This window comes from Trachymyrmex septentrionalis, unplaced genomic scaffold (genome assembly GCF_001594115.1).
Source record: "Trachymyrmex septentrionalis isolate Tsep2-gDNA-1 unplaced genomic scaffold, Tsep1.0 scaffold13, whole genome shotgun sequence".
Classification (NCBI taxonomy): domain Eukaryota; kingdom Metazoa; phylum Arthropoda; class Insecta; order Hymenoptera; family Formicidae; genus Trachymyrmex; species Trachymyrmex septentrionalis.
In genome coordinates, this window is record NW_017304438.1 from 6463245 (window position 1) to 6489652 (window position 26408).

At 36.3% G+C, this 26408-nt stretch overlaps 2 protein-coding genes across 4 annotated transcripts in view; both read right to left on the reverse strand.

Annotated features, from left to right (window-relative positions):
• LOC108756679 (transient-receptor-potential-like protein) overlaps nt 1–3136 on the reverse strand; it is a 3674-nt gene extending 538 nt beyond the window's left edge. The window contains exons 1-4 of the mRNA XM_018500667.1: nt 3124–3136; nt 1299–1420; nt 1066–1214; nt 356–512 (exon numbers count right to left, since the gene is read on the reverse strand). Coding sequence (XP_018356169.1) covers nt 356–512; nt 1066–1214; nt 1299–1420; nt 3124–3136 — 441 coding nt within the window. The remainder of the gene's footprint in view (nt 1–355; nt 513–1065; nt 1215–1298; nt 1421–3123) is intronic.
• LOC108756852 (serine/threonine-protein phosphatase 6 regulatory ankyrin repeat subunit A-like) lies at nt 1352–25661 on the reverse strand. Of its 3 annotated transcripts, none has more exons than XR_001939866.1 (14): nt 25146–25661; nt 24356–24457; nt 21889–21990; nt 21404–21520; nt 19543–19743; nt 18184–18567; nt 17358–17678; nt 15911–17138; nt 14129–14304; nt 13179–13607; nt 11280–12312; nt 4421–4688; nt 3089–3897; nt 1352–1420 (listed from the first exon to the last, which is right to left on the reverse strand). XR_001939866.1 is itself a non-coding variant. In XM_018500958.1 (14 exons), the coding sequence occupies exons 1-14, from the start codon at nt 25473–25475 to the stop codon at nt 6088–6090; spliced, it is 5265 nt and encodes a 1754-aa protein (XP_018356460.1). In that variant the 5' UTR covers nt 25476–25661; the 3' UTR covers nt 5874–6087. The 3 variants fall into 3 exon arrangements, 2 of the variants coding, with proteins under 2 accessions (XP_018356458.1, XP_018356460.1); XM_018500958.1 differs by lacking the exons at nt 1352–1420; nt 3089–3897; nt 4421–4688 and adding exons at nt 5874–6547; nt 6899–7166; nt 9237–9350; XM_018500956.1 differs by lacking the exon at nt 1352–1420 and having other exon boundaries at nt 2810–3897.
• Nucleotides 25662–26408: the final 747 nt, after the last annotated feature.

The window sequence follows — 26408 nt, forward strand, 5'->3', positions numbered from 1 at the left end:
AAGTATGTTGAAAAAAAAAAACATTTTCGGAAAATTTGAATACATCATTAAAAATCAGTTACTTTCATCAAAAAGGTTTTAAAAATATTTTTATGTATTTTATTATTTATATAATATAGAAAGATAAAAATCGATTTTTTGTAAATTTTATTTTTTTTAACGTGTGTAAGAAAATTTATTTAAAAAAATGTATCTATTTTAAACTATATTACAACATTTTCAAAGCTTATCAAAATCGGAGAAAGAGACTTAAAATCTTCTTTGTTACAATAGATCATATGGCAATATTATAAATTTCTCTAGTAAAGCGTAATATTTTTCTATTTTGAAAAATAGAGACATAATATTTACGTACAGTAGAAAATTTTGGAAAAATCCTTTGCGCATCGGGTTCCATGTACCCACGCGATCTGCCGATTTTCTGCTTTGCAATACGTTCTTTCATACAAACATTCTTAATATATTCTGCCCATATGGTAACGAGATTTAACGGGAATGGGGCTGTTCTTGTTCTAAAACAAGAATCAGAATAATATTACAGTAAAAGTTTACAAATTTAAATAAAAGCGCATAAGAAATTGCACACTTTAAGTTTTACACGAAAGTTTGATGAAAAAATTATATCATTCCTTTACTTTAAAAATGATATAACTAAACAAATTACGTTTTTTTTTTTAGAAAAGAATTATTTTTCAACTTTAAATAGAAAATTATTGACTAAGTAAATAATATCGGCAAAAAGAATATACTCTTAGAGATGATCGATCAAATGTCATTTTTGTTATTTTTGTTTCACAATTCTTAAAAAAAATCATTTTTTTTTAATTGTAACGATTTCGATATCCTACAAAATTACAACAAATTCATAATAATTCATCAAAAGTGACATAACTCAAAATATCATCAATGGTTTATCTTGATCTATTTCTTATCAATAGTTCACCTTAATCTAATAAAAGCGTAGTTGCAAAATTCATTTACTGTGCTGAAGATATAAAAATCAAAGATTTAATACTTTTGTGTCCGCAAAGAGATTTTATTCTTTTTTATAATCGTGTTACTTACTTTTGCATCTTACGAATTAGTTTGCTGAGACCGTATTTCCATTCGATGTCACTCTGTGATTGAATATTGTGATATGTATCGGTCATCATAGCAATTAATAGATTAATCAATACTATGACACTGACGAGCATGTATAATGAGAATGACACCTTGAAACAAAAAACATTTATTAAATTCTAACATATAAAAAAATAACATATATAGATAATCATATTATTTACTGAAAAAATCACCTTAAAAAAATAAAGCGTCCACGTTGGTTGCTGCTTCTGGTTTAATGAAAAGTGTTCGGTACCTTTTTGGCCGAAAATGGCGAAGAAAAGATTCTCCGTGATTTCGACCGCATTAACTGCAACTGTACAGACAGAGAAAAAGAATAAGTTAAAAAAATCTCGAAGGTTGTATTCAGTACTATAATCGCTCAATAAGTGGCTAAGTAGTAATTTAATGTAATTAGATCTAAAGATAAAAACTAATGACATTGAGTGGCTACTTAGCCGCTTAATGAGCAATTATAATACTACAGCACATTGTTACGTGAATCCAAATATTGTTGTATCCATCTATATTTTATTAGAAATCATAGCAATTGAATTAGTTGTATATTCCTACGCTAATACAGCGGTGTAGTATAATTGAGGCAAAGTGTAACTAATAGTCTAATATTTTAGTCATTGCAGTTAAGTAATTGCAAATTTCGGACTACACCACTGCTGATACAAAATGATTTGGTGTTATTCTATTCGTTGTTATTCTGATTACAAGCAGAAAAAATCATATTTACAGATCTTGGAGTATTAAAAATTGTAGAAATTCATGCTGAAACGATGATCAATTATCCTAATCTTCGTTCAAAAATTGACAATCAATTAGAAGGAAAGTCAACGGGCTTTGTAAAACCTAAAACATGCGATGGACTGAGCAGCGTATTTCAAAAGATTTCGATGAGCGAACACTGAATAATAAATTGTAAAGAGATGAATGTCTATATTTGATGTATCGATGAAAAATTTTTTAAACGCATTTACAAATGCAAGATGGATGCGATGAATGTGGCTTGCAATGTGAGAATTGTACTTCGATTCGCTTTTATGCACTTTGCAAAAAATAGAAAAATTAAAAGGAATTGAAAACTTATTCTCTGTAAATTATGAATTCCTAATCTATGAAATCAAGAATAGGTTTTAGAATCATTGAATTTCTTTTTTCTATCAGTATTTACGTATTTTATAGTTATGGAAGTTAATTAAAATAATTGGAAATTAAAAAGAAATTAATTCCATAGATTATATTAAATTATTTTTTAATTTAAAAATTGCGCGGATATTTACGCATTGCGAGTCCGTAGAATGCAAACTAATAATAAAAGTACATCAATATTATAACTTTCCATTCAACGATATAACACATATTATAACAGTTACATTATTGAGTAAGAAATTATAACTTTGATGTAATATTATAAGTATGTATTCAGCGGAAATAGATAAAAGTGAATTCAAAACTAAACTTCTAAACTAAATCCTGATTTAAAAAATGAAGTATTCGTTATACAGAGAAAAATCTCTTTTATCGAATTTGCTTTAATTTAACTATTTCTTTTTACAGAGTGAGCATTTATAGTGCGTGCCAGTCGAACTTTACAATGTGCGAATGATCGAGAGGTGAATCCTGTAGACACGTTCAATTTCGATTGACGTATTAATGAATGTACATGCTACATATCAAATTTGTGTATAAATATAATATGTATAATGATGATGTGAGCTTCGAATTCTAATATGGCGATATTACATAGATCCTACAAATATGTGTATCGGGCGCGACGATATATTACACGAAAATATCATGAGCAACATGATGCAGGCATAATGATCGGTGCGTGCATCGTTGCAACAGAGCCATTACGCAATTACGCTCTATTGATATAATGTATAAGGTATATATAGATATATTATACATATAATCAAAAACATTCTAGGTGGAAAGAGAATTTGATAATTAAATAATGTTGATGACTAACCGTCAAACGTGACGTGGAACGATTCCTATGCATACGGGTATTCCCCATGGTAGTCTCTAAAATGTGTTATATAGTAATCAATTAGACTATGGATCACAAGGAGCATAGGTTTGCTAGCTAACAATAACTGTACAGGCGATACAAAGTCGAGCTTAGACGTTTATTTCGAAAATACTGATAAGGTCCTCCGTATACGCCTCGCGGCGATGTATGTACAAATAAACGCAACCGAGCGCATTAAATGCGGTGAATCTGCGAAAATAGGAAGAGCTTTGATCTCTCTTTTTTTTCTCTCTCTTTCTCTCTCTTCCATGAGAGTTATATAATGTATTGTCGATGGTTGTCTTCAACATTTCCTCCTCGTTCAAGCTCCAAGCCCAAGCCTCGATTTTTCGGCAGTATCCGGCGGGCCTTCCAAAATCGCCAATGGATTATCTGTCGACTCCTTGTTCTCTTCGACCAGTTTCTCCTCGATCTTCTCGCCGTAAAGATCTCTGTATTTGCGCCTGACAACTTCCCAGTCGACCACGTTGTCGATCTTGACGATATTGCGGAAGGACAATTGACTGCCGAGAGGACTCAGGTGAGCTACTGATAAAGCGACGCTATCCTTGTGTCCCACTTGTGAAGTCTTCTTTATCTTAGACAGCCATTTAGCTCCCATCTTGGAGCGAGGGGACATGCGGGGACCCATCAGGTGCATCAGAGAAGGTCGTTCTTTCTTTTTGGTCAGGCGTTTCTTGCAAAGTTTGACGAAATACGTGATCCACGTGGACAGGAGGTTCAGCGGAGATGGTGCCGTAGTGGTCCTGTCGTATATTGAAAATTCGATCTATTAGTGCGATAAATGATATACAATAAATGGTGCTTTCATGCGACATGCAACAACCTACCGTTTCTTCTTTTTTTTTTTATTACACGAAGATGTAACAATTTTGCTGAAGTATCTAAAAATTTAACTAGATATAGATCTGAAAACAATTTTGTTCGACCATCAAAATAATATAGGAACCTCAGGCATAATAAATAACGAGCAATGCTGTAAAAAGTTTTGACATTCTAGCAACCAGTAGCTTAAGCGTCCTACACATTTATTTTATGTTTATTAAATTATTTTATTTGATATTTACACACGCACACGCGCACACACACACACACACACACACACACACACACACACACACACACATGTATACAATTTTATATTTATACATATAATTATTTATACATGAAACAAAATTATTTTTAAATCTGTATCTAGTTAAATTTTTAGATACTTCAGCGAAGCCATTCTTTCCGTGTAACTTTTTCTTCCTCGGTACGTCTTATTACCTATGCATATTTCGAACGAGCTTGCTCAATCCGTATTTCCACTCGATGTCCGACTGTGCTTGTATTCGCTGGTAGGTATCGCTCATCATAGCGATCAGGAGATTAATAAGCACCACCACCGACACCAACATGTAAATGCCGAAGGCGATCTTGAAGAGGGCGGTAGTCCATTTGGGCTGCGTCGGTTCTACCTTGAATTCTCCGTGTGTCGTCTGACCGAAGATGGCGAAGAACAACAACTCGACTGCGAGTATGGGATTCATCCTAACTGCAAATACGCGTTAAACAACGTGTCTCGTAAGGTGTTTTGTATATATGCGCGTAGACGAATGCAAAAGTTCTCTGCCACTGCGCAGAACATGCTAAACGTTGCCACTACCAAACGTCGCAAAGAGGATCGATTCAAGCCATACAGGATATGCTGCGACTCGTACGAATTCCTCATTTTTGCCTGTCGTTAGAAAAAGTCCAAAGCGCCTAAGAAAAATGCGCTTTTGTCTAACGAATTTCTAATTTTAAGCGCATGAAACATAAAAGAAACTAGAGGAGACTTGCGATGTATATTACGTGCAATATATATATACTTGTAGAAAAATACTATTGGATTATAAAAAAACCATTGAAACGCGTGTACATGTATAATATTCTATTCGAATAGTTTTTCAATTATTTCCAATCGTTCTTTCGTGAATCCAATATTATTTTTCCATAAGGGAATTATCCCGAATATTACTAATATTTAAAGGACATTCCAGATAGCAGGCATTGTCTAGAAAACCTCTTTACGTTTTTTTAAATTTCTTTTAGATATCTTTATGACGTCTTTATGAAGTCTTTTAGACATGCATGCAGTCTGGGATTTAATAAAGAGACTTTTAGATAGATGTGCCTTTAGACATTTGCAATATCAGGAATATTTTCATTATGAACCGTCCATGTAAATGTTAGTTAAAGTTAATAGACTTAAGATGTTTTTTTTTTATTTTGTCTTTCTACGAAAACATTTACAAATTCAATCAAACCATCTCATTTAACTTTAATTAATGTTTACAGCAACGGCTCTCTAATGGAAAATATCGTCGCAATGAATCAATCGAGAGGTACAATCTGCATCCTACGGATGATAACGCGCTATGGTGTCGCGGATGAATGATCCAACATTCAATGAAACATCGAGAGCGAGCATGTGACGGGGATTCGTGACAATTTGGCATTCGCAGGCATCATCCGGTCGTGCCATGTGACGGAGAGGGTATAATGTGTTCGGCGGAATTGGCCCATTCTCATATATCTCACAAACAACATCAATTATATGCGTTCCTACGAGATTCACGTATCATACGTCGAGAGACGCGTACTTACTTAGATGATTAAATGCTCGACCGGTCGCCGGTGCGCCGAGGATCGCGCGGGGATCCTCTATGATGATCTCGCTCGATCGTCTGAGAGTCTGTGTCTGCGGTAGCGGTTTACGATTTAAATAGTGTTCGTGGAAGGTGAATATCTTTAGCGCACTTAATCTGTCGCTAAATCTGTCTGTCTAGTAAGTAATACTGAGCACGGTAGTACGATGGCCGACGGTATCTTAATCGCTCGTTTGCTCGTTTTTCGCGGGAACTCGACAAATAGCTTTGGTCGAAAACTAGCAAAGGGCGACGATAAATCTTTTATGTTGGCGGATTCGAGACTGTCGCTGGTATCGTCGAAGCGTTGGATGCTGTCGGTCCGTTTTCATCTTCGTTCTCATCCCCGTTGCTCTTTTCTTCCTTCTCCTCCTCCTTCTCGGGCTCGTTTCCAGTTAGGATGAGATACTTCTTCCTGATCGCGTCCCAATCCACTACGTTCTCTATTCTGGTCGCGCTATTGAAGGACAGCTGGCTGCCCAGCGGGCTGAGATGCACCACGGAGAGGGTCACGCTATCCTTTGGACGGACCTGACCTTTTTTAACCTTGGCCAACCATTTTGCGCCCATCTTGGACCTGGGCGATAAACGGCTGGCACGCCCGAATCCCATCATGTGCACCAACGAGGGTCGCTTGCGCTTAGCGGTGCGCTGCTTACACAACTTGATGAAGTACACGGTCCAGGTGGTGAGCAAATTTAGCGGGGACGGAGCTGTAGTAGTTCTGTAACACGCAATTCGCGTTTCCAACACGCGGAATGCTCCGTTAACCCCCGAATAGCTTAACAGCGAGTTACTTAAGAGACCGGTCGAGACCGCGAGACATACGCAGGCTGTACGTAAAAGCATGTAAAAGCGAACGGCATTGCAACGATTCGTCTTGTAAATGCGAGAGCGCGTCGCTTGAAAGTAATATAATTCTATTTATATATTGTACATTGATGTTCCGACCAAACGTGGAAAAAGATAATCGAGCATGCTATTTCGGTCGGATCGCGTCAGTTATCTAGCGGTTTATCATATAGCGGATTATTATCGCACTTATATTCGGAGTCGTAAAAGGTCGCAGGCTTACCTGTGCATGTTTCGGATCAGTTTACTGAGTCCGTATTTCCACTCAATGTCCGACTGCGCCTGTATCCGTTGATAAGTGTCGCTCATCATGGCGATCAGCAGATTAATCAACACCACTACCGAGACCAACATGTACACTCCGAAGGTCAACTTGAAGAGGACCGAGGTCCACTGCGGCTGATTGGTCTCGACCTTCAGCTCGCCGTGGGTCGTTTGGCCGAAGACGGCGAAGAATAGATACTCGAAGGCGAGTACCGGATTCATCTTTACTGGAATTACGAGGCACATACACACACACACACAAGACGTTTCTTGGTAGCTCTAAAGGCTTTTTCGTTCTCTTTTTTTTTATAGCTCATTGCTTCGTGCCATTACAGGCTACTACTGGTGGATACTCGCTATTTAGTATTACAAATGCGCATGTGAGTATTCCATAAGGTACGTAACGATCGAGCGAGCGAGCGAGCGAGCGAACGAACAAACGGAATGAACATGCTCATGCATATCTTTTATATAGACTCTGGCCATGCTCTGCAGCTGCGGCTGCGGACTAACGCCGAATGCATGCCATGAATATCTTATTGCAGGCTGCTGTTCATCGTCGAGTACGTACTGTCACTCGTCTTCTCAGCCTCGTCGCTCTAATTCGTCTTGCATTTACATCTGAGAATTACTCAGATGTAATTGCGCTTCCCTTTTTTATTTTTTTTTTCTTTCTTTTTTTTTTCTCTTTGTCGTCCCGCGCTAAAAGATACTCGCGACGATGAGGTTCTATCGTTGGACCGGCGCGTTTCTAGGACGCGCGACGAGCCCAGCGATGCATCTCGCTAATCGGGGGATGCATCCCGACGCCGGTACGCCTTTTCTCGAGGGTACTAGTGATCAAACAATGGGGGTCATTCCTCGTGCGTTTCCATGCTGAATGAGAAAGAGAGGAGGGCGTGGGGTGGACGATTTTGAAACGTATCGCGCGATACGTTTGCAGTGGATAAAAAGGATGCGACATGCAGCTCGAAGATGCGCACCCTCCTCCTTGCTTGTCTGACTTGCACGAGTCCAAAGGCGGACGCGACGCGTCGCGCAAAATTTATTTGCATGCAAAGACACGGAGGATGGAAAGGTCCTTTTTCGTGCTAGTCACGGTCCGCTGATAAGAGGAAAAAAAAAAAGAAAAGAAAAAAAGGGGGAAACGCGCGGAGGGAACGATTTTTTTAGGGATATGGGACATTCCGTAAAATCGATCGAGTCACATAAAAAAATGACCGTGCGATGGATGCACATCATGAATTGCATACAACATCGTCCACTAGCATAAACACGATTCTAGCAACTTACAATAATTACAGATATATGATGTAGGTACAGAGAAAACACGCACGTACATACACATATATGTGTGTGTGTGTGTGTGCGTTCATGTATGTATAATACATATACAGGACACATACGTACAGGCGAGACACGGGGATGCACACGGGCAGAGGCTGTGAAAGAAACACGAGCACATATGCTCCGGCAATAACTCTAATCGACAGCTAATCAAATTGCATGGACAGGAACGTCGTTCTCCGAGCTTTCAGATTAATTTTATAAATATTCGTTCGGTACGCTGCGATACGGACGCTTCTCTCCAATCCGCGAACGGATCTGAAGCGAGTAGGAGCATAAAAAGGTTTTTTAAATTTTGCAATTACAGCAATAATCATGGGCGTAGCCAGGATTTCAAAGGTAGCAAAGATTTATTTTCACACCAAATTTATTAAAGCACTTATAAAGCCAGTCCTCGAGAATCTTCAGTAAATTTTCTAAATATTTTTAAAAATATTTCTAGTTTTATTGTAAAAATGATTTTCATAATTTAATATAGTTTCTCCTTTCAAAAATTTAAGAAGAAAGGCAAACGCTCCCTGCCCCGCCTTGCGTACGCCCATAGCAGTAATTAATAAATGGTTGCTGCACTGGAGTGCTTTAAATGATTGCAGTAATGTTTATTATACAAGGGAGATATATCATTCTCAGCAAATTCTCCATCAGATCGTTTTCGCTTCAATCTTTTTACCGTTGCCTCCGAATCACAGCATACAACGCGACAAGAAGAACATCCGATTTTGCGTGTATTTTTTTCCGGTTCTCTCGTTTGTTTTCTTTTCTTTCGCTTCGTCATATCAGGCAGCAGTCTCAGCAGACAACACACACTGGCCAAATGCACGATGCAGACGAGACGACACCGAGATGGATCGTGTCCCGCATTCAGTTTCACGTGCGCGATTTTTGTTCCGATTTGCTTTCCGCGCTCGGGTTGCTTCTGATTAATCGTTCTCAACCAGCTGAAAACTTACAATCTCTGCTGTTATCGTCACAGCACTCATTCTTTTTCTTGTAGCGGCCGGTGCGACGAGGAGGCGCCGTTGGTGGCGTCTCCATCATCCATTCCGTAACATTGGCCAACAAATCTATCATTGTAATTCAGTCGATTATGATTCTGTATCGCTCCGCATGTCTCTGAGTATGATCGACATGAAGTAGACCTACTTTGGGATTTTTTGATAAATGACAATTAAGATATCTCTAAACGCGCGCAAACTTGACCGCAACGAGACAATGATTTTCGAAGTAGGAATAAATTTTTCAATTGGAGGGACGGGAAGCGAAGGAGGGTAAACGTTTAATTGTTTCTGCATATAAATTACGCGCCGAGTAACACAGTTGGTTACAATTTCGATGAGTTTAATTTCCGATTCCGTATAATATTGAAATCTAAATTCATCGAAATTGTACTCACGTAGTTCTGCAACTCCTGACGTAAACTAACGCAAGAGTGGAAATACGCGATTGCATACCGTTATCTCGGTACCCACGCGAATTAGCACCTGCGTGGGCGAAAGCACTGTCTACGTCCTGTTAATGGAAACCAGTACCGCGCGTCGAAGCGATTGCCAATCTAAGATCTAGCCCTACGTAGGTATCTACATAATGTATCTACGGTACATGTCGTATCTACAGTACGTGTGCGCGTATATGTATACATATCCTATAGACGGAACTGTAAAAAATCAATTAACTGCGCCACTAGCTCTGGATTGGCGTCAAGGCACATAGTAAGAGAAAAAGAGAGAAAGAGAGAAAAATACGGGGGTGGCGCACGAAATGTCATATTACAATGGAACTTCCGTAACTTCTATTACGCAGGGCTGTGAAAAGTTACAGATGTTCTCCTCATTCTTACATTACGAGCGGAGCATTAAAAAGAGTATTACAGATAGTGAGAACGTTTTGCACAGATGCCAAAGTAACATAACTTATTTTAACACTGAAAATTTTTATACACATCATGTACATATGTGGAAGGGGAAATGAAGAAGTTAGTTCCCTATCTTCAGAATACTGAAGTTAGCGCGAAGTTCCACTATAATTTGATTTATATATTTATTGTTAATAAAATTGCACCCGGTAAAAAATTGTTCATGCATGAATATGTATAAATGAATATGTATATAAACATTATAAATATATATAAATATTCATAAATGTATAATTATACATGAAATATACCTATGCATGTTCATATGGTACATCCCTCTTTCTTTTGTAAAATTACTTTTTAGTGTAACATAAATAATAATAGTAATGTGATAATATTAAAAATAATTGAAAGGGTAATTTTCACACTATTTGTTTTAGAAAAAATCAAATTTGAAGAAATGTAAAAAAATTATTTATATAGTTATATAATATTATATAATTATACAATAAAAGTATGCATAATTGTGTATGAGCAACTTTTTTACATTTTTCAAAACATATGATTATACACGTTTATGACGTATATTTATGCATGTTATATTCATGCATAAACAATTTTTTACCGGGTGGTATAGAACTGATCAATCATCAACCTGATTTCTGAATGTCAGCCTCTTCCAACTTTTTCCATTATACATGGTCTTTGGAAGGAAGAAATTTGGCATTCAAACGCCATGCGTGTTGATAAATGTACATATATCCACTGATATATGAAAGTATAGGACTTACAGTTTTTAACATCGGATCCGAACAGCGCTGATGCTTAAAGATCTCTTTAATCACCAAATGGAGACATTTTTAGCTCCTTAAAAGTGAAAAATCGCATATGTGGCCGCAGGTGGGATTGAATCCGAATCTATAGATCGCGAGTCAGTCGCACCCAGCGGCAAGCTACTCGACGCCTGATAGAACTGATATAGAATTGGTTATCAAAGCATTGAAAATTGAATAATTAAATGGTATTACATTTCATGCGCCACCTTATAGATAGAAAGAGAAAAAAGAGAGGGAAGAAAAAAGACTGAAGAAGGAGAGGATTGGAAGACTGAAGAAATGAGAGTGACATATTTCGAACTTACCGTCGGAAAATGCGTCCCTATGTTTTCTGGCCTCAGCGAGCGCCTCTTGTGACGTTTTGTAGTTCTTGAACGCCTGATTAAGCGCGACGAAGTGCATGGAGAAACCGAAGACGAAGATCGCTAGCACCGCGAGGAACCTCGCGAGATCCTTCATAAGATTACCGATGATGATGGCCCATGGTCCAAACAGATGGTGAAACGACAGAAAGTCCAGGATCTGCACGCAAGCTAAAAGGAAACTGAGAGCAAAAAGCTGGTTTCTCAGGTAGAGGAGAGTCGGCCAGTATTGTCTTTCGACAATTACGAATCCCATTAGGTGAAACGCAACGCCGAATATGCCGAAGAGCAGCACCGCCAGCTTGATCCAGCCAAGGCCGCTCTTGTCACTGGGATTCGTCAGTTCGAATAGCAATAGTCCTGATAGCATCACCAGCAGGCACCACTCGTACCAATACGGTATCAGGTTGATTCTGTTCACCACTGGATAGACCGGTGTGATGCCGACCAGCAATAGAAAGACCATCAGGTAGATGTGCGACGTGAGATACGACATGAACTTGATGATGGGTACGTTATTGTACTTGTGGCCGAGCGGAAGGGCGAACACCACCCAGACCGGCGGGCACACGATGAAGGCAATGAACAGCAGGATCGTTCTGAACGCGTTCCAATTTAGGCTACCTTGCCATAGCTCTTGGAGGTAACGCTGCACCACGGTGTGCGCGATCACCTCTTTCTGTTCATTCTCAATCAACACGTCCAAGAACTCGACATTCCTGCGATCCATCGACGTCAAGATCCTGCCGGCCGAGTCGGCGCCCGCCGCTAAAGCCAGCAATTCGGTGGCCATTGCTTCGCACTGTTTCCCGGCCGCAATTAAATCCTTAGCACGCTCTTTTTCTTTTTCAGAGAGCTTTATGTAGATGTTGGATAATTTCGCCGCAGTGTCGACTGGCGCGGGTGACACCAAAACGAATTCTTCTATCGGTTTGTTGTTATGGCTTTTGCTGCAGACCATCATATTGTAGACGAACTGTAAATGTAATAGTTTGAAAAGTTAATAAGAAATTAACACGAGAAAATGGTAAGTTCCTGCAATTCCGTGTTCTGGATATGTGTTGTGATCTATTATTTGTCTGCATCAAATCTGAGACAGATAATTTTATGATGCACATAAATTTATGTAGATTATTATTTAAAATTTTATGCTCTTTTTAAATAAAATTATCATCGCGCTTAAAGACTTCAAAATTATATTACGATTGATTTTTTAAGATTAATGATACTTTAAATTTTCATGATAAATATAAATATTCTCGTGTTTTATAAATGTAGTGACTTTATTAAATCGATATTCTGATTAGCTATTGTGAAACCTACTTTTAAATAATAAAGGTAAAGTTTTACGTAATGTAATTGCGGAATTTTATGTGACAATGTTTCTCGTCTCGTTTCAAAATTATTTGAACTACACATGCATTATCAATAAATTTTCGTCTACAAAACCGACTTAATTCTCTTTGCGTGCGTATCTAACATTAAAGAGCAAATTCCTTATTTTGGCCTCGAAATGTATAAAGTTTCCAAATGTTGTCTTTTAATCTCACGAAATATATACATATATATATAAAACATGAAGAATATTTTTAAACCGCAGAAAATATTTTATAGATAAACATCCTTTCATATAAAAAAGAAAAATTTTGAAAAACAAACGATTTTATTAGATTTTATAAGCAATTATTTTTTTATAATTTTTCTATAACTTTTTCATATCATGTGAAATAAAAAAATGATAATTTACAAATTTGTAGTTAAAAAATGTAACATTTGAGAAGTTCTTATTCTAAGAAATTTTATTACTTTAGAGAGTTCCCCTTATCAGAGCGGATATCTTACCCTCCTATCATCCATCAGAGCATACGTATCGTGCTCCTTCTCCATAAGGTATTTCAACACATCGTTGTGACCCTCGGAAGCGGCGAACCAGATCGGTGCGCAGCCGAGATTCGTCTCGGTTTTTGGAGACCCACCACTTTCCACAAGCAGCTTCACGACGTCCAAATGGCCGGCGCGTGCCGCACAATGCAGCGGTGTCCAACCGTTCTTATCAGTCGCGTTTATTTCCGCTCCCTGACCCAAAAGAACCTCTACCATCTGATAATGCCCGTGAGTTGCCGCGATGTGCAACCCGGTCTTGCCGTAACGATCCGAGCTATGCAATAATTCCGCTGATCTGCTCAACAGCAGACCCACGACGGTTATGTGACCACCGAAACAAGCCAGATGCAAAGGGTTCCAACCGTTTTCTGTTGTCGCTGCGTCTACCTTCGGTCAGAACATCCTCATATTCAATCAAAATGTTCAATGCGGCGGTTTAAATCCGTACATTGATCAATGTTGATCAATCTTGTTTCAACTTACTTTTTATCCTTTTCTAATTTTAAAAATGGAAAAAGGTAAAGAGCAAGTTAAACCGAGATTAAAGTTAATTTTCATTAGTAGAATATTAAGAATATTAGAATTAGGAAAAGATAAAAAAGTAAATTAAAACAAGATTAAAATTAATCATATATATTAGTGTAGAATGGCCGATTAATCTGTCTTTTTAATAACTTGTACAAACTAACGTAAACGTAACTACATTTTTTTCACTTTTCTCAAATCTTTAGAAATAAAAAATAGTACAAGTGTTATTTAATTTTTATGAAGATCATCGTCTTAAAATGTACATACATTTTTAAAAATATTTTTTACAAAAAGAATATGTTCCGAATGTGTTATAAATTAAGATTAGATAAATTCGGTTATGATATCATTTCTAATATAATTTGTCATAGAAGTCGTACCTGAACCCCCGCAGAATTGAGAAGAAGTCGTACGACGTTCTCGTTTCCAGAATAGGCAGCCAAATGAAGAGGAGTCATGCCGGATTCAGCCCCTAATTCTCCTACTAAAGATCCTCCGGTCGGTGGATCGGATTTCACAGTTCCAGGTATATGAGTGAGCAGTTCTCTAACCGTATCTAGAATCAAAATCAATTTTTTTTACAATAAAAAAATATAAAGAGATTATGAGAAGTACAATTAAAGGTACATTATTTTATTAAAACACATATTTAACTGCTTTTAAAATGATTTTTAAAAAAATAATGATGACAAATATATACATCTTAATACATTCAAATTTAATGATAGCTTCTCTCTAATTATATTTCACCATTAATATTTGTCATTAATTAGTTATAATTTATACATAAATACAATTATGCATGAATTATGTATAGATATTATACATTATTAACGATAATATCGAACGATATTCATATTGTTTAATGACAATCATGACAATGTTGAAGTAATTAGAATCATAAAAAACACTAAATTTGAATTAGATATACCCGTTAATTTTTCATTAAAATCATTTTAAAGATATTTAGAATATCTATATCTATAAAATATCTTTCAATGCAATTTAATTTAAAAATATTCTTCATGTAACTCTGTTATGATGTAGGAAAATATTCATATAAAATTTGTTAATTTAATTTCTTTTACATTGCATAGAAACGATTTTATCGTCATTTTAGTCATTTTATAGATTATTACTATAATTACTAGTTTACAAAAAATATTTTTTTTTATTTTGAATCGGATGAAGTGTTTTTTAAAATAAATTTTTGATTGCTGAAAATGATACCACAAGTCAAATTTCATCAGCGCGTTTCCAAAATAATTGAGGTTTAATATACCAAAAAAATATTAATCAATTATTTCCTGCTGGAGAAATTTGCTGCATCGTTTTAGCTTACAGATCTTTTAGTTCTTAAATCTATAAGAAATATTTTGACTGGTTTGAAGTAATTTTTTTTCTGTAAAATATTATTATACAAAATTTTAAATTAGATACATTGTAAAGGCTCTAACAAATGAAATTCAAATTATCAAAACGTAAAAAGATTAATGAGCTAACCTTGTTGTTCGTACTATACAATATTTATATGTTTAAATACATACGAACGTTTCGACCTATTTACATCAGGTCATAATCAGTGTTAGATAAAACTATCGCTATCGGTTACGTAATTTAAGAAAAATGTGAGATTTCATAAGTTTTATGTATTGATTAAATAAATTGGCGGAGTAAATACCAAACCAATTCTTAATAAAGGAAAAAAATTTTAAATTGAATTACAATTATGATAACACTCCATAATAACAGCGTAAAATTAAATGTATGTTTTTATAACAAGCTTGATTCCTTAGTTTGTTTTACGTTTTGATAATTTGAATTTTATTTGTTGGAGCCTTTACATTGTATTTAATTTAAAATTTAGTTTTATAGCATTATTGAGCGTCATCATAATTTTAAGTTTTTCTGCTTTATTAAAAATCGATTTGGTACTTATTCTGCCTATTTACTTAATTAACACATAAAACTTATGGAATCTCATATAAATCAGTAGCGATAGTTTTATCACACCGATGACCTGATGTAAAAAAGTCGAAATGTTTGTATGTATTTAAACATATAAATTGTGTAGCACGATCAATAAGCTTGGTTCCTTAGCCTTTTGACGTTTTAATAATTTGAATGATAGTATACAATTGTTTTATAAGATTTTTACTCACCGGCTTGTCCAAAGTAAGCAGCAACGTGAAGTGCGGTAACGCCGAGCTTTTTGCTGGATATTCTAAGAGATTGCGTCGACCTCATAACTTCAAGTACCTGACCGTGGCCGTGTTGAGCCGCCAGGTGAACAGCAGTGAAACCCGCGCGATTCTCGTCAGCGCAGGATGCGCCGGCCCTAACTAGAGCCTTCACGACTTCAGCGTGTCCACCTTCCGCTGCCAGTTGCAGAGGAGTCGCTTCGGTCAGTTTATTCCTAGCAGATATCACACCCTGCCTATCGAACTTCATCAGTTCTTCGATCACCCGGACGCTGCCTTGCATGGCAGCGATGTGAGCGCAAGTATTGCCATCCTTGGTGCAGGCCATCACGAGACTAGCGTGCCTCTGCAGAAAGAGCTGCGCCACTTCGGCGTAATTGTTCATAGCCGCAGCGTGAATTGGTTTTTGCCCCTGGTCGTCCGTGGCGTCTATACTGGCACCAAGTTCTAGAAGTAGTTTACAGACCTCTAACTGACCCGCTCCCGCTGCCAGATGAAGAGGAGTCTGCTTCCTCAAGGTAAGCACGTCTATCGCAGCGCCGTGATCCTGCACGAGGAAGCGTACCAAATGCGTGTAACCATTCATGGCTGCTAGATGCAGAGCAGTCCTTCCGACGCGCGACTTGGAGTTTATAAAGGCCTTGTTCGCCAGCAACGCGTCGCAGACTTGAAGGTAGCCGTGCTCAGCCGCTAGATGAAGAGCGGATCTACCCTCGAGATCGAACACATCCACCCTGCCGTGATTGGCGAGAAGCGTGGTCACCAGTTCCATGTGACCTCGATGAGCTGCGATTAACAACGGCGTCCAACCCACGGCGCTTTGCCGATTCAAGGCTTTTTGCACCTCCGTAGCTGGCATGCGACTGATCATCTCCGACAGAACCTCGTTATTGCCCGCGAGCGCGCAATGATGGAACGCCGATTCCTGGGCCTGTCTGGTTTGCAGAGAAACGTCCGCGCCACTGTCAAGAAGAGCGCGGACCACGGCGCGATCATCGCCGGGAGTGACGACTTCCGAGGGTTCGATTTGGGCAGCATAATGGAGCGCACTGGCACCTTCGTTAGTCAGACTGTTCACATAGGCGGTCGCCACTTCTGGACCCTTCTTTTCCTTCACGAATTCTATCAAGTGTTTGACCACATCAGCCCTGCAACCCCTACAGGCTAAATGCAAGGGTGTCTCTCCATTCTAAGCAAAAATAGGAATCTTTGAGTAAATAGAAATAATTTAACAGTTATCGTTTCGAGAAAATCATTGTATATGACATTTATTACGTAGAACATGATAAAAAAACAATATTTAATTTTTATTTTACTTATTGTTGAATATTTAACTTGTTTCATTACAATATTACATAGAGATTGTATTTTTATGAATTGGATCTTATTTCTTGTTTTATCGACGTACTTTTGATTTAAACATCGGATCTCCACCATCGTCGAGGAGCAAAAGAAGTGTCACTAAATTCCCATGGCTGGCTGCCACGTGCACAGGTGTTTGGCCATCATCAGTTGTCAAATTGGGACCTGCTCCAGATTTCAATAACATCAGAGCGCATCTGTCGCCATCGGGCACTCTGGCAGCTATGTGAAGTGGAGTTTCCCGAAGTTTTCCACCTCTCACGTGTACCTCTGCGCCATATCCTAGAAGAGTTTCCACGACAGCCGGTTTGGCACTTTCTACGGCTATATGGAGTGCCGTATAGTTATCGTTAGTTATCGCGTCCACCTGCATGGAAAAAAATAAGAGATTCCATACAATTTGGCATTTAAAGATGTACAGATATCTTAGTATTACTGTAACGCATTAAAAAGGATCACGTTGGTGTATTCATGAATTTTTATATCGGCATCTAATCATTATAAAAAATATTATTTTTACGTACTAATAACAGTCGGATCACATTGATAATCTATTTTCTTTTGATTTATTCTTGGAAGTATAATTTATTTAACGTTGTAAAATATCTTAAATTTGCATGAAAATTAAATTTGTTGAGCCATATATATATATCTGTGATAAAAATATTTTTAGAAAATAAAATGTATGTTCTAAAATCTAAAAGTAATATAGAAGATTAAACTTATAATATAGTTTTAGTTTTAAATAGCGACACTTATGTTTATGAGAAAAAAAATTAAATTTATATTTGTCAAAGTAATTATAATCGAAGAGCTATTCACATTAAGTATATCGAATGATATCATTCATTGTGGTAATAATAATTGTTTACCTTTTCTCCTCGTTGCAGCAGAGTGCTGATAATACCCACATGTCCGTATCCTGCAGCTGTATGAATAGATCTGGCACCACGTTTATTTGGCATGTGCAGATACACGCCCTTCTTAAAGAGCATAGTAGCACATTCCGAGTGACCGTTGAGCGATGCTATGTGCATCAAAGTGGAGCCGTCTTTCGTCCTTTCGAAGATACTTGCTTTAAATTTATCGGCCAGCAGCTCGATGACGGAAGCGTGGCCGTTCTCTGCAGCCAAATGCATTGGCGTTCGATCTTGATGATCGGTGATCGAGGCGGAGGCTCTGACACCGTAAAAATATTTTACTAAGGTTTCGTCACCTTCGGCGCTCGCTATGTGTAATGCAGTTTGCCCATCGCCCTGAAATACATGTTACATTTTTAGATAGCTATATATTTTAGGTAGTTATATATTTCTCAATAACATTACATACATTTTGTAAGTATTGCTGAATTTGATTGCAAATTTTATAAATTTTTATCTTAATTTTTATATCTCGATAATAAAATTTTATATCTTGGTAGAAAAATTATTACTTTTTTTTTTACCTTTATTACACTGCTAATGAAAGTTACTAATAAAAGTTAATAATTAAGCAGTGACTCTTATCATTTGTGTCCTCATAAATTTTTGTGACTCAATTAAAAGTCATTATATACATTATCGCGTAGTAAAAGTTGTAGCGAATCATAAAATTATAAGGGGAATGCAGTTACAATGAAATAATCTTTAAAGAAATTTAAAACTTTGTCGTAAATTTTACAACCGTCTTGTTCTCAATTATTTCTCATTTAGAAATATAACTTCGCAGTTACAGTAATTTATCATGTGCGTCACTTCTATTTCATGTACGATCGATCTTGTCAAATCTTGTACTCAATTTCTTTGCGGGGTCAAAATAGGTTGGAATAGAATTGGATAGTTAAAATATTTTAGCGTTTTACGCGTTATAATATAAATACTTTTGTAAGCTAACAATAAAATTCCATTAATTTTACCGGAAATTAATTAAACAATTATGTTATATCGTATATACATTCATATTTCGGAAATTCGAAATTGTTTACGCGTTCAAAAGATAAAAGAGATAAATGGTAATTTCCGACTGTCATAAAATCATAGAGAGGATAATTAAACGCGATATATAGCTTACCCAAATGCGAGGAAAATGATAAAAAGTTTGTAATGTATTTACATCGCGACGTATAATTTGCGAGTTTCGAAGCATTCGGGAGTATTATGTATATAATTGGCAAAGTTTCAACGGTATACCATCCGATTATTATCGGTTCAATTTCACTTTAGTTGGGATTTTCGTGCTTGGATTTAACGTACATTTTGCATGTCGACGGCCGCGCCATAATCCACCAGAATCCGCACCATGTCGATGTCTCTTCTCCTAGCAGCTAAATGCAGGGCAGAATCGCCGGCTGGCGTAGTAGCACGAAGCTGATCGGGTGCTTGCTGTGCTAAAAGTTCTCGGCACATTGACTGATTGCCAGCCTCGACAGCTAGCAGAAGAGGTATCTTTCCTTTCTGCAATTGGACAATAAAATTTAAAAAATTAAATATAGAACGATCTTTTCTTCGACTTTTTCTTGTACTGTACTCAAAGATAATTACATAATGTGGTGAAAAAGAAATAAGAAATTTGAAATATAAATATAAAAGGAAAATCTTTGAATTTTTATTAATCATCATTTATTTAAAAATGTAGTTTATCTAGGTAACCCACGAAGTGATGACTATTTTTAGAAAGTTTGATGCTTTGTTCCATTTTATAATTTTACTGCTCACATATCTAAAATACTTCTGAAACTTCAAGAATGTCAAATGTTTATGCCAGTTATAATAAAATGAAGAAAATAAATTTCACTACATTTTATAATTATTAATTACGGAAAGTGCTAGCAGAATCATAGAGATATTTATATGTAGGGACATTTTTACAAATAATTAATTAAATCCGGTGCATACAAATGCAGGAAAGATAAGGTCAATGATACGAGTCAATTAAGAAGATTAGAGATATATTTATTCTCAAATAGATATAAAGAAAAAATAATAAATTAATTATATCCTTTCCGACTATGTATACTATTGTCTCTTTCAGCATAAACTATAATCTTTAGGAAAGAGACAAAATCGTAAAATTGATTAAAATTAAAATTGATTGACTAATGTATTCAGAAAAAACATATTTTTACATTTTTTATTTTCTTAATTGATTCATTCGGTGCTTTCAGTTCTAAGTAACAATACGATGTGACTGATTCTTACCTTGTAGAGCTAACATCACATTAAATTACTACTTTTCTGCTTAGTGAGCAGTTGTAATATTCATACACTCATACACCCCCATTAATTTTCTTTATTCTTACTAATCCTTAGATAATACACACGACGATTTTCCACTCCTTTTATTACATATAATAGCTAGATCGTTCGTATTATGGATTGATTTTCATTACAAATATGCAAAAATCATTAAGTGATTTTTACATAAACATTAACATCTTTAAAATATATTATATTTATAAAATTGTATATTAAAAGAAGAGGATAGAAACAATTATGTAGCTCCTAGTAGTTTAAAGAAAAGAAATGCGCAGTATACAAATACTTCAATCGTGTATATTAAGGGTTAATATTTTGTACGAAGAAATATTTCGACAAGTATTAATACATGACACGAGAGTTTTTCGTGCTCATGTCAAATGCCTAAATATGCATCGGCTCGATATTCGATATAACATAAATCCTTGTTGTTTTTTTCCACACTGACGACGAGGCCGGACTCCTCCCCAATCTGTAGCTTCGTCGTACTATCGCGACGGGATTGTATGACAAAGGGCAAGGGAGACAGGGAGGAAAAAGCGAACTAGAGAAGAGTTATGGCGCCGTTCGGTACCAGGTAGCGATCTCTCGGCGCGCGGCACCTGTCACGCGAGAAACGCGGACGCGAAATGGGAGCATCGCGCCGCGGTTATTACAGAAAAATCTTTATCTTTGTCTAATTTGAAGTTTCGGGGCCGACATGGATCTCCTTATGGTGTCATACTATTAGCTCGTCCTGTTTATATTGAAAAGATCGACTCGACTGACAATATTGGATTCCTCAAACTGATGCATTTAATTAAGTTTTCATTTGCCCTTTATGCAGCTTTGTGAAATTATTTCGGGGATTGCTACTTACTCCGTCGACTTTTAACCTGATGTCGCGTCCAGCAGAACCCAAGAGAGCTCGTAGGATTGACGTAGCGGTGCCCGTTTGTCTTGATGCTACCAGATGAACCGCCGTTTGTTGTCTTGGCTACGAACAATACATGAATATATTTCAAGAAGTTGTGGATGTTTATTAAATATGATAATTTAAATAGAAAGTTTAATGTTCCATTCTAACGCTCGTCCATAATTCTCTTGTTATTCGTCTTGTTATATCGTAGAAATTAAGTAAAATAGCCAAAAGATCGAAACTTAAAATTCTAAAAACTGAAATCTAAAATTAATCGAAGAATCTATGACTAGGCAGATCGATTAAATCGTTTGTAATAATTCAAAGTAAACTCTTTTCTATAGAATACCAGGGTTTCAAAGTATAGTTTTAAATTATACAATTATTATTTTTGTTCCAAAATTGCTATAACTTTTTTTTACAAAAATAAAATTATTTATTCGTACCCCTCCTGTGGCATAAGGATCAACACCTCTCTTGGACAGCAATAATTTAACGACATCTTCTCTCGAATACATAGCAGCGATATGGAGAGCATTGTAATTATCCTGTAGAAAATATGTCAATAAAATGCATTTGGAAAGCAATGAATTGGTAGTAATCCACATATGAGACTAACATTATGGAAATATGTACAACGATAATGAAGCTATGAGTTTTGCTCTGCCGCACCCGTCGGGCGGACCCTTACGATGTTTCAGGTTTCGAGTTTCTGATCACGGTATATCAGCGTGCTATTTGAAAATTATATTGGAATCATTGTGGGAGCGGTAGATCGATAGTAGCGAGTATGCAACGCCTTGCACGTGTTTGCGAAGTGATGCTCTAACATAGTTAACAGCACGTCACTCATAACATAAGTAAAAAGGAGTAATATGAACCGTGCAGAAAGCAAGCTCTTCGCGCACTAGTGTAATAATAATTTTAATTACACGTATAATATCTGATCATATTTTTAAAGCTTTGCATATTTTTCTCAGAGAAGAAAATAATTATTACGTAATTTGGTGGGTTATCTCCGTAAACGATTTTACATCATTGAATTTTATTTATTTTAGACATATTAACATGTCATCTAATCAAGACTAAAAATAAATCAAATTTAATGATGTATCAAGACACAAAGATAACCCATAAACTGTTTGCATAGTTTCTTTAAATCATTACACACATTTCTCATTGATAAGAATTACTTCTCCGATTAATAAATCATTTATTAAATCAAATAGGAGAAGAATGGGAGAAAGAAAAGAATTATGGTCGGTTATTTAAATTACTTAATTAAAATCAGCATAGATTGTAATGTGTATGACTACATAAAAAGAACGGTTTTACTGGAATATTTAAACATTTAGCTAGATACACAGGACTAAAAATAATTTGGGTCATCAAAACAATTATGTAAGAATCTTGAGTATGATAAAAGATGCTGCAAAAAATGTTGATATTCCAGCAACCGCAGTTGCTAATCTAAGCTTATATTAGGTTAAGTAAAAAGTCATCGCGTTTTTTTAAAAGACATCTATCAGTAAAAACCGCAATTACTTTCTTACCAACAATATAAATATATCTTAATAGAGTAAAGTTTCAGCTTTAAAAATCTCTTTTTTAAATTATACGATACGACAATTTTTAATGGAGTTATGAGCAATTAAAGTCAAAATAATTCTTTTATTTAATCCGCGATAACTCAGTAATCAAAAGTCGTAGGAATATTTAAAAAAAACGATTTTGTAGGGAAAGTATCAAGCTTTCACGATATATAATCGAAAATTTTCTCAAATTCGTTTTGGACACGTTACAAATCCACAAAGTGAGAAGAAAATTTTTCGTCTTTTTCAGCTCGTAGTTTTTGGTATGTAAAAATTATCAAACTCATATAAACTTAAAAAATGTGATAAGCTTTTAAAAGTAGAGATTTCAAGCTTTAAAACCCTTTTTTAAAATTTGAATTTCATTCATTATTGACGAAGATATTGTATATACAACTTTGAGCTAAAAAATACGCGATGACTTTTTACTCAACCTAATATTATTTGATGATCCTACAGAATTAGTTTTAGACTGGTATCTGAATAGTTATGTATCTGAAAGCTAAATTTTGAAGAAAAATCGTTCTTGTGATCATAAGATGTTACATCACTGCGTGTGGTCATAAGATGTTACAACCTACGCCGAAGATTTGAAGTAACGCGACATTCCTTTCCTTTTCCCTTCTTCGTCCTAACGCGTAAGAACATTTGAAATCGATAAATTTTACTATAGAGTTCTTGCGATGGCGTTCTTAATGACTTTCAGAAAGTTGCACCGAGCGCGCTAAATAATTGAACTCCTGCCCGGGGTGTCAAACGTAGAATGCCGTTGCATAGGAGCCGTTGACGGGCAACTTTCAAGGTTCAACGATTAAATTTTTATCTACTTTTTGGATCGGACCCTTGTTCGTTATGGCTGATAGTTAGCTGACTCGGCGGCCTACTTATCCATTTACACAGGTGCCTGTCTTTGTCCAGTCGGTCAGTAAGCCCCTTGACCTTGTCTCTCCTTCACGCAATCTTTCCCTACCGACTTATAGTGACTCGACTTATTGTTAGCACAAATCGCGACCTGATCATTAGCTGTACACGTTTCGTGGCACGCGTCACCTTCGCGGGTGCTATTACGTGCCAGTGCCACGTAACCTCAGCACGAGAACTCAGCACTTATCGCGACGGCAATGAATCAAAGAACGATGAATCAAATGTTTTTACCTTGGTTTCTAATGGAATATCTCAAAAAACAATCATTCGCCCGGATATTTTTCTCACGAGTAATTTACATTTTACAAAGTAATTTATGTTTTCTTGAATTTGATTAAAGATGGACAAGTTTCTCGATTTATCAAATAATTCGTCTCATCTATCGTACAATACTTGCATTGTTTCTGGCGCCCACGTCGGATCCGAGCTCGATCATCCGATCAAGCAACGCGCTGCGATTGTCCTTCACTGCGTACATTAACGGCGTCATCCCCGTCGTCTACAAATAAAATATCTTTGCCTAAGAAAGTATATTTGTTGTGTAATTTTTTTATAATTGTTCGACCATCTCTAAAATTTCCTGTTAGTCTCCCGCAAATAGATTTAGTCAGCGGTACAAGGATGTATTTTACACATGGAAATGTTACTTTCGTAATTATTTCTAAATTTAAATTTGGTCTCTTTTGTGCCAGAAATATATCTTAATGATTTATCAGAAATATATCTTCACGCTCTGAGCAGTCTATTGAACTGGAAATTCATTACCAATTTCCATATATAAATGAAAGTTGTATACACACACTGAAAAAAAGAAATTTGTTCAACTAACTAAATTTTAATTGTTTGCAGATATTTGATTAATTCAACAATGCAGGTTAATTCAACAAATTTTATTTAATCAAATTCAACCGTGGTCAGCAAACTGTTCAACAAACTGTTCAATTAAATGAAATTTTTTTCATTTCATCATTTCTCAATTATTATTTCGAACACATGTCCACTAATTATTATATTGTAAAATAATTTGGATCCAGCCTTTAAATCGCCAAACTTGCTGTGTATTACTTTCAAATATAATAGAAAAAAAATTTAATTTTTCATTTGTTAAAAAATAATCGTGTAATCCTTAATCTTCTCTTATTAACTTTTTTGATATTTTTGATGCAGTACATATGGAGGAAACTAACCGTGTCCAAAACACCGGCGAGCGGCACGATGAAGCCATCTTCTCCCGCGCTCTGCACCGTCTTCTCCAGAGTTTTGAGCAACTGATCCACAGGGGCCCATTCTCCGCGTGCCGCCAGGCCCAGAAGCCTTTGGGCCCCTTCTCTGGCGGTCGCTCCGGCGGAGCTGGGCTTACTTCCGGGCTGCGACGGTTCTCCTGCAGTCGCACCGCCATTGCTTCCCGTCGAGGCTGAACCACCATCGTCCTTACCACCCGACGGGCTGTCCTCTTTGCTGGAAGGATTCTTCTTGTCGTCCTTGCCTCCTGATGGCTTCTTGTTGTTACTGCTCATGCTATGCTACGTATCCCTCCGCGTAGCATGATTCGTTTGAGTGACTCACTCTTGTTCAAAATTCCACACAATTGTTGAGGGTATATAGAACGAGAAATTATACGGCCGTCAGGCAGATACCTTTCCGTTTGGTGCGATGTATACGTGGCAGAATGGAAGATACGACGACGCTTACATTTAAGCGATTTTGAGAGCTACCGAGAAGTGAGACGAAACTTTATTTTATGAAAAGAAGAAAACAAACAATTTTGCATAGAATTGAAATTTATCATAAACGCGAAGAATGTATGCTTCAAATGTATTATCGGAATGATACATTTGAATCATTTAAGCCATTTAAGGAGATATTTTCATAGGAAATGCGAAGTAAGTTAAAGTCGTGATCAAACTAAAAATTGGATCGGAATTTAACTAATCAAAGCTTTAACCAATCAAAAGTTCATTAAAGTTGAGATTGATTTTCTTTCTTCTAATTGATTAAATTCCAATCCAATCTCAATTTCAATCTGTAATCGTATCATGGCTTAATTGAGCCCGCGGAACACAAACCAATGACATTACACAATGTTATAATTTCCTGCTCAATAATGTAATTGTTTTGTACAACAAGTATTATACATTTGTGTTGTTAAATGGAAAATTATAATATTAATGTAATGTTAGTTTGTGTTATGCGGAAAGTCACTGGAAATAATCGTTACGTTTAAAGCATTAATTTTCTCGCGAATTTGTAATATTTGTATAAAATAGCAAGTAATTGTATCACTGAAAATTCGATAAATATTCGTAATTATGCGCTTTAGAGTTTTATTAATTCCTGAAATATCCCCAGTTAACATTAATTAAAAGTAACATAATATCAATATTACAATTTTGCACTCAACAATGTAATTACGTAACATCACGTATTATTACATTTGTATTGTTAAAAAA